Source organism: Chiloscyllium plagiosum, unplaced genomic scaffold (assembly GCF_037043375.1).
Source record: "Chiloscyllium plagiosum isolate Xiang-an unplaced genomic scaffold, Cpla_swu_hap1 HiC_scaffold_27, whole genome shotgun sequence".
In the NCBI taxonomy this organism is placed as follows: Eukaryota; Metazoa; Chordata; class Chondrichthyes; order Orectolobiformes; family Hemiscylliidae; genus Chiloscyllium; species Chiloscyllium plagiosum.
The window spans coordinates 14,788,716-14,800,740 of NW_028270165.1; the positions used below are offsets into that span (position 1 = coordinate 14,788,716).

The window sequence follows — 12,025 nt, forward strand, 5'->3', positions numbered from 1 at the left end:
GGCCACAACCAAGGACAGGCTGTAAGAGTGAATGAGTGAATAAAAGACAAGTCCCATCTCGCCCATGAGGAGAAAGTGAGAACTGCAGATGCTGGAGATCAGAGTCGAGAGTGTGGTGTTGAAAAAGCACAGCAGGTCAGGCAGCATCCAAGTAGCAGGAGAATCAATGTTTCAGACCTTGCCCTCTCCGGTGTGTGTTGTGAAACTGTTTAACTGTTTAATCATTTCTAGTGGCCGAGCAGAGGCTGATAACAAGTTTGGAACACACGAGAATGACCTCAGCTGAGACCTTGGGTCCATGTCTCACGACAGGAGACACAGCTACACAATACACACACAAACTCTCTCTCTCTCTCACACACACACACACACACACACACTCAAGTACTCACACGGTCGTGCAGACCCTCTCTGATATACAGGCTCTCTCTCAGACACACATTGATACACCCCTCACGCTCACATTTATGCACACACCTTCTCACACAATTATACTCCATCACATGCACACTTTACCCAGCATGCACACGCACACACACAGACGCTCTGTCTCATGCATGCACTCACACATAGAAGTCTTTGGGGTGAATTGCATTTGCAGGATTATGTATTTGGAAATAGAACCAGTCTGATTCAAGACTGGGATACAGAAAGACTCTAACCTCACAGCTCTCATGCATTGTCTGACCTGAGGTGTCACCTCCCTTTATAAAACATTAAGTTACCTGGAGAATGTTACTAAAAAGTTCTGGGATTTACAGATTAATGAACCAAAATCTGCAACCCATTTTAAAAGATGAAAGACTTAAGAGGTTTCTTCAATATATCATTTATGTTGCATGACACTATAATCTTTTGTTATATATTCTGTGTCTTACCATCCTACTCAACAGCTACCTGATGAAGGAACAGCGCTCCAAAATCTAGTGCTTCCAAATAAGTCTGTTGGACTATACCCTGGTGTTTGTGTCATTTTAAAACTGTGTTTCCAGTGAATACAGCCCACACCTCCCACTGTTGCCAGTAAACTTTGCAATGCCAATGAAACAATAAACCTGCAGTCCTGAAAAATTTACAATTTCGAACAATACTAGCTACTCATTCACTGCTCCTTCTGAGACCAACACTGGAAACTCGGTGCTGGTGGCTGAAAGAAATGAGAAGCTGTTGGATGTCACAGCTTTCAATGAGAGTTTAAGCCTGACGGTGAGTTCAGGTAACCTTTACTGCGACCCAACTTTGTTGCAGCTTCAGATCTCCACATCACAAGGCGTACACACTCACTCCCACTCCCCCCACCACACTTTCTTTATTATTGGTCAGTTGAGTTGTCTCTTTGTAACTGGATCCTTCGTACAGCCGGGTAAAGCATACAGCTGGGACGACTGAGTGAATCCTTTCCCGCAACGGCAGTTTCCATCACTGAAAAGGACATGAGAGAATCAGATGGGTTTTTGCCCTCTGAAAATGGTTTCATCCTTAGATTCTGAAGTTCAGATTACTGACCGAATCCCAATTCTGCCATCTGCCGCGACGGGATTCGAACCTGAGAGTCCCCAGAGCGGGGTTATTAGCGGCGCTCGGCCATCGCCCCTTCCATCCCCCCTGCGATGGCATGTGAACACGCTGGTGCCTCCCCAGGTGGGAGGAGCAGTGAAGCCCTCCCCGCATTGACAGCAGGTGAACGGCCTCTCTCCGGTGTGGACCCACTGGTGGGTCAGCAGTGCAGCTGATTGAGTGAACTCCCTCCCGTACATGGGGCACGTGAATGGCTTCTCTCCCTTGTGGACCCACTCGTGCGTCTGCAGATGGCTGATCCGACTGAAGTCCTTCCTGCACACCGAGCAGGTGAATGGCCTCTCCCTGCTGTGAATACGTCTGTGGGTTTCCAGCACGGATGGGGAAGGGAATCTTTTCCCTCAGCCCCCACATTTCCACGGTTTCCCCATTGGGGGAGCTTTCCTTGTGTTGGTCTGGGTTTGAAATTACAATCAGAACGGGGACATAGTCTATCCCCACCGTGAGGGATGAGACTTTGATTCCCCCAAGCTGAGTAAATGGTGTGAAGCACTTTTCACAGTCAGCGCACTGAATCTCCCTCACTCGGTGTCTCAGTATTCTTCCTGCCGCACCAGTTTCCAAAATCTTTCAAGCAATCAAAAGCAACCATGTCTTCTTGATTGGAATGGCTGCTGATATTCAAGTCCCAATGAATCAAGTGGCTCTGTCAGATGTTGATGTATCATTTGTTTTCAGATTTCTTTCGGCACGTCTTCCTGCAAAAAAAATCACAAAATAAGTGATCATTGGCGGGACACTTAAACGAACATAACATAGGTGGGGGATACTGTAGTTTACCAGATGCCTGCTGATCACATAATACCCAGCACACAGAAACCTGAAATCCCTCATGCAGCCAGATAGGTTTAGGTGTGTTTAGAGGAAAACTTCATTCAAATCTAATCTAATCTAATCTTAAACTAAATATGTGTACATATATATATATATATATATATATATATATCAATATGCCAATCCTTTCAATGCGGCTCAGTTCCATGAGAAACTATACTTTTAATTGTGAACATGAGGAAAAAAATCATTTTTCAGGGGGCAAACTGCATACGTGCCAAACTGAGGGAATACACAAGGAAAATACCCAAAAGAGAGATAGAAAGTATTTGAGCACCTTTGCAGAATCTGCTCCCTCTCTGGATTCACTCCAGTTGCTACAAGTAAACCACCTGATGAAGGAGCAGTGCTCCAAAAGCTAATGCTTGCAAATGAGCCTGTTGCAGTATCACCTGGTGTGGTGTGAATTTTAACTTCGTACACCCCAGTCCAACACCGGCATCTCCAAACCGGGGACATAGTTCTTTGAAAGTTGCATCATTGGTAGACAGGGTGGTGAAAGAGGCGTTTAGCACACTTTCCTTCATTGTTCACACCGTTCAGTGTAGGAGTTGGGAAATCACGTTGTGGTTGTGCAGGATATTGGTGAGACCACGTGGAGAGGACTGAGTACACTTCTGGTCGCCCCATTGACGACCACAAGTTGTCGGGTGACCTTATTTCTATTTATAAAGTCATGGGGCGTGTAGGAAAGGTAAATATCACAGAGGGAAGAAAGGGGGGCTCTCCCCTTTTTAACTTCTCTTGGCATTCAGATACTGAAATCCTGTCAGGAACAGCAGCATCGCCAGAGAGCATACTGCGCATGCTCGTCGGTACAAGGATGAAACTGCGCATGCTCCTCACTGCACGCAAAGCACACGACGCGACTTTCTTTTGGTGGGCCAATCAGGAGTCTTGGAGGACCGGAAGGTGAGTGGTCCTCCTGCTAATCAGTGCCTTCCTAGTGTCTGAATGCAGAAGTTGGAACACGAGTTTCGGAAGCTGCTGCTGCTCTGTCTCTGAATGAAGAGTGAGTTTGTTCCAGACTGCAACCTCCCTACTCTGTCAACCATCTGTGAGTATGGCACTCTCTTCTCAACTCCTTTTCCTTTTTTTTCATTCTTGGATTCAATCTTTGACTTCCCTTTCCTTTCGGTTGCTGCGAATGAATGCACGCCGTGGACCGATTCGGGAAAAGGTTTTCATAAACAGAGAGTGGTTCATGTATGGAATGAATGTCCAGAGGTAGTGGTGGATGCACGTACAGATGCAACGTTTAACAGACATTTGGATAAGTACCGGAGTAGGCACGGTGCGGAGGGATGTGGGTCAAACACTGGCAAGTGGCACTAGTTTAGTTTGAGAACATAGTCAGCATGGAATAGTTGGGCTGAAGGGTCCGTTTCGGTGCTGTCTAACGTAACTGTTCTGTCGTGGTCTTAAAACCATTGTCTTGCCTTCCATTTTAAACGTGCATCCAACACACAAAGTACTCAAAAAAAAAACACCTCAACCACACAACATAAATATCCACACTTTGTTGTTCAAAAATCAGGCGAACTCAGCCCAGGCATCAATGTGGACTTCAATAGTTTCCTCATTTCCCCTTCCCCCACCTCACCCTAATTCCAAACTTCCAACTCAGCATTGTCCCCATGACTTGTCCGGACTTGTCCTACCTGCCTATCTCCTTTTCCACCTATCAACTCCACCCTCTCCTCCCTGACCTATCACCTTCATCCCCTCCCCCACTCACCTATTGTACTCTATGCAACTTTCTCCCCACCCCCACTCTCCTCTAACTTATCTCTCCAAGCTTCAGGCTCTCTGCCTTTCTTCCTGATGAAGGGCTTTTGGCCGAAACGTCAATTTCAAAGCTCCTTGGATGCTGCCTGAACTGCTGTGCTCTTCCAGCACCACTAATCCAGAATCTGGTTTCCAGCATCTGCAGTCATTGTTTTTACCCCTATCCTATCCAGTCATTTCTGCTGGTGGATGAGACCAGGCCTCAAGTTAAGGGGAGTAGATTTTAAATTATATTAGATTACTTAATGTGGGAACAGGCCCTTCACCCCCAACAAGACCTCCCCAACCCCCTGAAGAACAACCTACCCAGACCCATTCCCCTACATTTACCCCTTAACCTGACACTACAGGCAATTTAGCATGGCCAATTCACCTAACCCACACATCTTTGTGACTGTGGGAAGAAACCAGAGCACCCGGAGGAAACCCACACAGACAGTTGCCCGAGGCAGGAATTGAACCCGGGTCTCTGGCGCTGTGAGGCAGCAGTGCTACTCACTGTGCCATTTAGGACAGATGAGGAACTGCTTTTCCTGGAGAGTAGTCAATCTTTGGAATTCTCTGCCCAAGGAAGCAGTAGAGGCATCTTCATTAAGTATATTCAAGACACAATTGGATGGGTTTGCATGGTCAGGGAGTTAAGGGTAGTTGGGATAATGCAGGGAGGAAGAGCTGAGCCAATGGATATATCAGCCACGATCAGCTCGGATTTCAGTTTCCCACAGAGTAAGATATTGGTCTGTTCTCTGCTCTGCTAGATTTCTGCTGAAGCCTTGACCCCCACCCCTACATCTTCTGGAACAATAAAACATTCAGTTATTCAAGACTCAAGCCACAATCTCTCTACCTGTCAACCATCCAGACACAGAGTGTAGTCCTAGCTGGGAATCAAACAAGAGAAACAGAACAAAATTAGAAATAAATAAATGCTCATGCTTAATGTTTGTTCATGAGGAAGTAAACCAGAAATAGGGCTCTCCCAGGATTCTTATAGTGCCCCTCTTGAGGCATTCTCTCTCCCTAACATCTAACTATTCATACCCCGCTATGATTTACAACAATATTTACACCAACAGAAATAAAGCATCTGTTATCAAGTAGACATAGGGATATACAACACAAAATAGACTTTTCTCTGTCTCATTCACACACACATACATCCATGGGGATGAATTTGTATTTGCAGAATTATATTTGCAGAGACATTCTATTTTTCTCAAAAATGCACAATATACAGGCTGTTCAATCCATGTAATATTTTGTAAATTCCTCTTTGGAAATAGAACCAGTCTGACTCAAGATTGGGATACAGACAGACTCTGAATTCACACCTTTAATGCATTGTCAGAACTGAGATGTCACATTTTGTTATAAAACCTTATTATCTCAAGAAGATGTCTTTCAGGAAATTCCGCAATTTTCAAATGAATGATATGAACAGCTCATACTAAAAAATGAAAAACTTAACAATCCAGGGTTTTTCAATATATCATTTCAGTGCACTGTAATGATTTTCCAACCATTTTCTGTCTTATGATTTTATACTCCACAATCACCTGATGAAGGAGCCACGCTCCGAATGCTCATCATAGTCATAAAGGTATACAGCACGGAAACAGACCCTTCGGTCCAACTCATCCATGCCGACCAGATATTCCAACCCAATCTAATTCCCCCTGGCAGCACCCAGGCCATATCCCTCCAAACCCTTCCTATTCATATCCCCAACCAAATGCCTCTTAAACATTGCAATTGTACCCACCTCCACCACTTCCTCTGGCAGTTCATTCCATACATGCACAACCCTCTGCATGAAAAGTTGTCCCTTAGGTCCCTTTCAAATCTTTCCCTTCTCACCCTAAACCTATGCCTTCTAGTTTTCGACTCTCCAACCCTGGGGGGAAAAGACCTAGGCTATTTGCCCTATCTATGCCCCTCATGATTTTATAAACCTCTCTACAGTCAACCCTCAGGCTCTGATGCTCCAGGGGTAAAATAAATGCCCCAGCCCCCCTCTGTCTGTGTAACTGGTTAAAGCTCTTTCCCATTGTCAGTTCACTGGGACACATACACTCATTCTGTGTAACCAGTAAAAGCTCAGTTCACTGGTGGTTCCTCTCTGAGTGCTTCTCTGCTCACATTAATGTCCAGTACCTTTTTGAAGCAGGTCGAATGGATTTCTCTTTCCAGATTCAACCCCCCAGTGATATTGAGTGACCATGTCAGTTCTTGTTATGGAATTTCTTCCAAGATTTCTGTCTGCAGATCCTCCCCTTCTGATACCCTGTTAGCAAACTTGAAACAAATCAGCACTGTCTCTACCGAGTAGAAACTCTGATTATATTGTATGTGTCTGTGTGTTTAAAGTACTAACCCAGGAACATACAAATGGTAGTATTGATTTAAAATACATGGGAGACATGAGGAAGGAGATGTCAGGACCTGGCACACTCTGAACCCTAACAGGATGTTCCAAGTGGTAGTGCAAACATTTCAAAATGAAGTGGATGGCCATAGAGCTGTACAGCACAGAAACAGTCCATCTCGTCCATGCTGACTAGATATCTGAAATTAATCTATCTTATTTATCAGTACTTGGCCCATATCCCTTTAAACCCCACCTATTCACATACCCATCCAGCTGCCTTCCTCATTCCCCGTTTTACTTGTACTGATACCTTTGGGGATCTCTGAACTTGGACAGTAAGGTCCCTTTTTTCCTCAGCACTCTGTAGGGATCTATTATATATAGCTTACTTCCTTCTCTATTAAGATGAGGTGTTGTCCCTCCAATTCGCGGTTTGATTCGTTGTGGCAATAGAGGCGGCCAAAGATGGTCATGTCAGAAAGGGGGTGGGAAGGGGAATTGAAATGGGTGGTGACTGGAAACGCTAGTCGGCTCTGTGGACCCAGATATGATGCTCAGTGAACCATTCCCCAAGTTTGCGCTCGCTCTCCCCGATATAGAGAAGACCACAACTGGCAAACACATGGCAAATGCAGTACCACAATATGAAGTTATAGCCTTTGCTGTGGAAAAAAAGTAGAAAGGAAGTGCATTGTTTAAATGGAGATGTAATTGGATGTGGAGAAAGTGAGAACTGCAGATGCTGGAGATTAGGGTCAAAAAGTGTGGGACTGGAAGAGCACGGTAGGTTAGGCAGCATCCGAGGAGCAGGACAGTTGGCTTTTTGGGCACGAGCCCTTCATCAGGAGTGATGTGTGGATGGACAAAGGAGCCTCAGCGTCCTTCTACACCAGTCGCTGCCAGTTGTCAGACATGTGCAGCAAGCAATCAGCAAGGCAAGTAGTATATTAGCAAGAGGAATTGAGTTCAGAAGTCGGGGTGTCTTCCTGCAGTTAGGGGGTCATTGAATATATTCAAGGCTGAGTTCATCTGATTTTTGAACAACAAAGAAGTGAATGTTTGTGGGGGAAGGCAAGAACATGATTTTAAGACCAGTACAGAACAGTTCCAGAGTCATACAGCACAGAAAAAGACCCTTTGGTCCAACTTGTCCATGCCGACCAGATATCCCATCGCAATCTAGTCCCATCTGCCAGCACCTAGCCCATATCCCTCCAAACTCTTCCCATTCATATACCCATCCAGATGCCTTTTAAATGTTGCAATTGTACCAGCCTCCACCACTTCCTCCTGCAGCTCATTCTATACATTTACTACCCTCTGTGTGAAAAGGTTACCCCTCAGATCTCTTTTGTTTCTTTCCCCCCTCACCTTAAACCTATGCCCTCTTGTTCTGGGCCTCCCCTTCTCCCCACCGCAGGGAAAAAATTTTGCCTATTTATCCTATCCATGCCCTTCATGATTTTATAAACCTCTATAAGGTCACCCCTTAGCCTCCAACGCTCCAGAGAAAACAGCCCTAGCCTCCCTTTAGCTCAAATCTTCCAACCCTGGCAATATCCTTGTAAATGTTTCTGAGCCCTTTCAAGTTTCGCCAACATGTTACTGATAGGAAGGAAACCAGAATTGTGCACAATGTTTCAAATGTGGCCTAACCAATGTCCTGTACTGCGACAATACAACTTCCCAAATCCTATACTCAGAGGATTGGGAAAGTTTTCAAAACTTACAAAAGACAACCGGGAAAGAATGGAGGGAAAAACCGAACCTTTGAAGGTCAGCTTGGAGGCATAAAGGTCTCAGGACAGGGGGGTGGGGATGACCCCAGCTATGGGCCACGTGTGAGCAAACGGTTCCAGATCGATTTACGATATCTGGTCGGTACAGACGAGTTGGACCGAAGGGTCTGTTTCTGTACTGTATACCTCTATGACTCTGGCTTTCCACTAATGTTTGCCATGTCAGTATATTCATTTTCTCTCTGGTGTCAGTGTTAAGACCTTGATGTCTCATTTTGCTTCCCCTTCTCAGGGATGTTAACCATTTTATTTCTGGTTGTTCCGAAAGAAGCTGCGTGGCAGGTTCATCCTGAATTGACACACAATGTATTTGCTTCCCAAAATCAGACCTGCTCACTCTCAGCAGGATCCCAATGTTGTGAAAGATATTAACTTTCAGGTGGAGGTATCCAAAATTCAGAGAGATGTCAGTCTTGATGTTTTTGCTTTTCTGCCCCTGTAAGATCCTGAATCAGCACCTTCCGGGGAATTGGTTAGAGCGGAGTGAGAACAGAGGGGGAGAGAGAGTGGGATGGTGCTTTCAATTTTGTGAAATAATAAAATAAAAGAATATTCTGCAGAAAGTAGAATTCCTTTTTTAGAATTTCTACCCTGCACTGGCAGTGATGACTTTTGTAATCTCTTTTTACAGCGTATTTGAAGATCTGATGGCGGAAGTTTCTCAATCAACTTATGCCCAAAACATTGACCCTCCTGCTCCTCAGATGCTGTCTGACAAATCTGTGCTTTTCCAGTGCCACATTTTTCGACTGACTCTCAAGCATTTGTGATCCTCACTTCGCTGTCAATGTCTGACAGTCACTCAGTCCACCAGGACCGCAACGATTTTCGACTGATTTCTGTGAGAGGGATCAAAGCTTTTTGGTTCCTGACTGACTGAGTATGTTTTCAGCATCAGTGGGACTGGACGAGAGACCCTACTGTTGCAGAGCACTAATTGTGGAGCGTGTAGCAGCTATACGACCTGGAAAGAGGAATTCACGACAGGAAAGGGCTGGAAATTCGATTGTGTGCTGCTGAAGCTTCATCCATGGAGAAACCCGAGGAATCCCGTCCTGTGGAGAAACCGTGGAAGTGTGGCGACTGTGGGAAAGGCTTCCGTTTCCCGTCTGCCCTGGAGACTCATCGGCGCAGTCACACCGGGGAGAGGCCATTCCCCTGCCCTGTCTGTGGGAAGGCCTTCAGACATTCCTCCCACCTGCTGGCCCACCAGCGGGACCACACAGGGGAAAGGCCCTTCAGCTGCCCAGATTGTGGGAAGGTCTTCATGTTTTTCTCTGGCCTGTTGGCCCACCGGCGGGTCCACACGGGAGAGAGGCCCTTCAGCTGCTCTGAGTGTGGGAAGGCCTTCAACTATCCCTCCGACCTGCTGAGGCACCAGCAGTTCCACACAGGAGAGAGGCCCTTCAGCTGCTCTGAGTGCGGGAAGGCCTTCAGCAATTACTCCAACCTCCAGACCCACCTGCGGGTCCACACGGGAGAGAGGCCCTTCAGCTGCCCTGTGTGCGAAAAGGCCTTTACCCGGGCCTCCTCCCTGATGAGGCACCGGCTGATCCACATGGGGGAGAGGCCCTTCAGCTGTCCTGAGTGTGGGAAGGCCTTCAGCAGTTCCTGCACCCTGCTGACCCACCAGCATGTCCACACCGGGGAGAAGCCGTTCACCTGCTCTCAGTGCGGGAAGGGCTTCACCTGCTCCTCCAATCTGAGGAGCCACCAGCATGTCCACACGGGGGAAAGGCACTTCAGCTGCCCGGAGTGCGGGAAGACCTTCAGCACGTCCTCCTCCCTGCTGACCCACCAGCGGATCCACACAGGGGAGAGGCCCTTCAGCTGCCCCGAGTGCGGGAAGGCCTTTACCCAAGTCTCCAACCTGCTGAGGCACCAACGGACCCACACGGGGGAGAGGCCCTTCAGCTGCCCCGAGTGTGGGAAGGCCTTTACCCACGTCTCCACCCTGACGAGGCACCAGCGGGTCCACACAGGGGAGAGGCCGTTCAGCTGTCCGGAGTGCGGGAATGCCTTTCCCCACGCCTCCTCCCTGCTGACCCACCAGCGGATCCACACAGGGGAGAGGCCCTTCAGCTGCCCCGAGTGCGGGAAGGCCTTTACCCAAGTCTCCAACCTGCTGAGGCACCAACGGACCCACACGGGGGAGAGGCCCTTCAGCTGCCCCGAGTGTGGGAAGGCCTTTACCCACGTCTCCTCCCTGACGAGGCACCAGAGGGTCCACACAGGGGAGAGGCCGTTCAGCTGCCCGGAGTGCGGGAATGCCTTTCCCCAGGCCTCCACCCTGCTGAGGCACAGGCGGGTCCACACGGGGGAAAGGCCGTTCACCTGCTCTGTGCGGGAAGGGCTTCCCCTGCTCCTCCCACCTGCAGGAGCACCAGCGAGTTCACGTGCCATCGCAGGGGGATTGAAGGAGTGACGGCCGAGTGCCATTATCGATTGGACTATCAACCAGGTTCCGGGGACTCCCGGGTTCGAATCCCACCACAACAGATGGCAGAATTGGCATTCGGTCAGAAATGTGGAGTTCGGAATCTAACTATGAGACCGTTTCAGGGAGTGGGAGGTGGGGGGGAGAAAGCCCCCATCTGATTCACTCTCTCCCTTGTTAGGGAAGGGAACTGGCATTGTGGGAAAGGATTTACCCAGTCTGGCCGACACGTGACTCCAGACCCACAGCAGTCTGGTTGACTCTACACTGCCCCTTCCTGGCAAATGAGCGGGGAGAAACTTACTTGGAGACAGGGTATGGGTTGAAATTGCTGAGTGAGGCAATACTTCCTCTGGGTTACGGTTTTACCAAGGATCCAATTACAAAGGGACAACTTGGTGCTGGCCAATAGTAAAGACAGTATCTAGTATATATATATATATATAGTAGGAAACATATATAGTATGGAAACAGGCCCTTCGGCCCTACAAGTTCACACCAACCCTCTGAAGAGTAACCCACCCAGACACATTATCCTACCCTTTATTTACCCCTGACCTGGCAATTTAGCATCACCAATTCACTTGACCCACACATCTTTGGATTGTGGGAAGAAACTAAAGCACCTGGAGGACAATCGGAGACGGGGAGAATATGCAAACTCCACACACTTGCCCAAGGGGGAATTAAACCCAGAGCCCTGGTGCTGTGAGGCAGAAGTGCTAACCACTGAGCTACCATGCCACCCCATGGTTTGTAGATCTCATTCAGGTCCTCCCCTCAATCTGCATCTTTCTCATAAAAAATAATCCTAATATACTCAACCTCTCCTCATAGCAAGCGCCCTGTTTACCAGGCAACATCCTGGTGAACCTTCTCTGCACCCTCTACCAAAAGGATGTGGATGCTATGGAATGTGGCAACCAGAACTGTATGAAGTATTCCAAATGTGGCCAAACCAAAGTCCTATACAACTGTAACATAACCTGCCAACCATTGTACACAATCCCGGGGAAGGAAACCCTCCAACCTCAGAACCATCCATTTAAATCTTTTCTGAACCCTTTCAACTTTCACTACATCCTTCCTGGAGACACAATTTGCAGGTGTTCAGTGTTATGGACCAGGCCAGATCCCCTCAAAACATTCTTGGAAGGTAGCCCAGACCCTAACTTTTTTTAGTTGTTTTCGGCAGAGGTATCTCAGGAGTGATGTAGCTGG

The 12,025-nt window shown here is 47.6% G+C and overlaps 1 protein-coding gene across 1 annotated transcript in view; it reads left to right on the forward strand.

The window, feature by feature from the left end:
- The window catches only part of LOC148143194 (uncharacterized), a 67,602-nt gene that overhangs the window by 25,813 nt on the left and 29,764 nt on the right, over positions 1–12,025 (forward strand). The window contains 1 exon segment of the mRNA XM_087975785.1: positions 9,431–10,789. Within this exon segment, the coding sequence (XP_087831911.1) occupies positions 9,431–10,789 (1,359 nt within the window).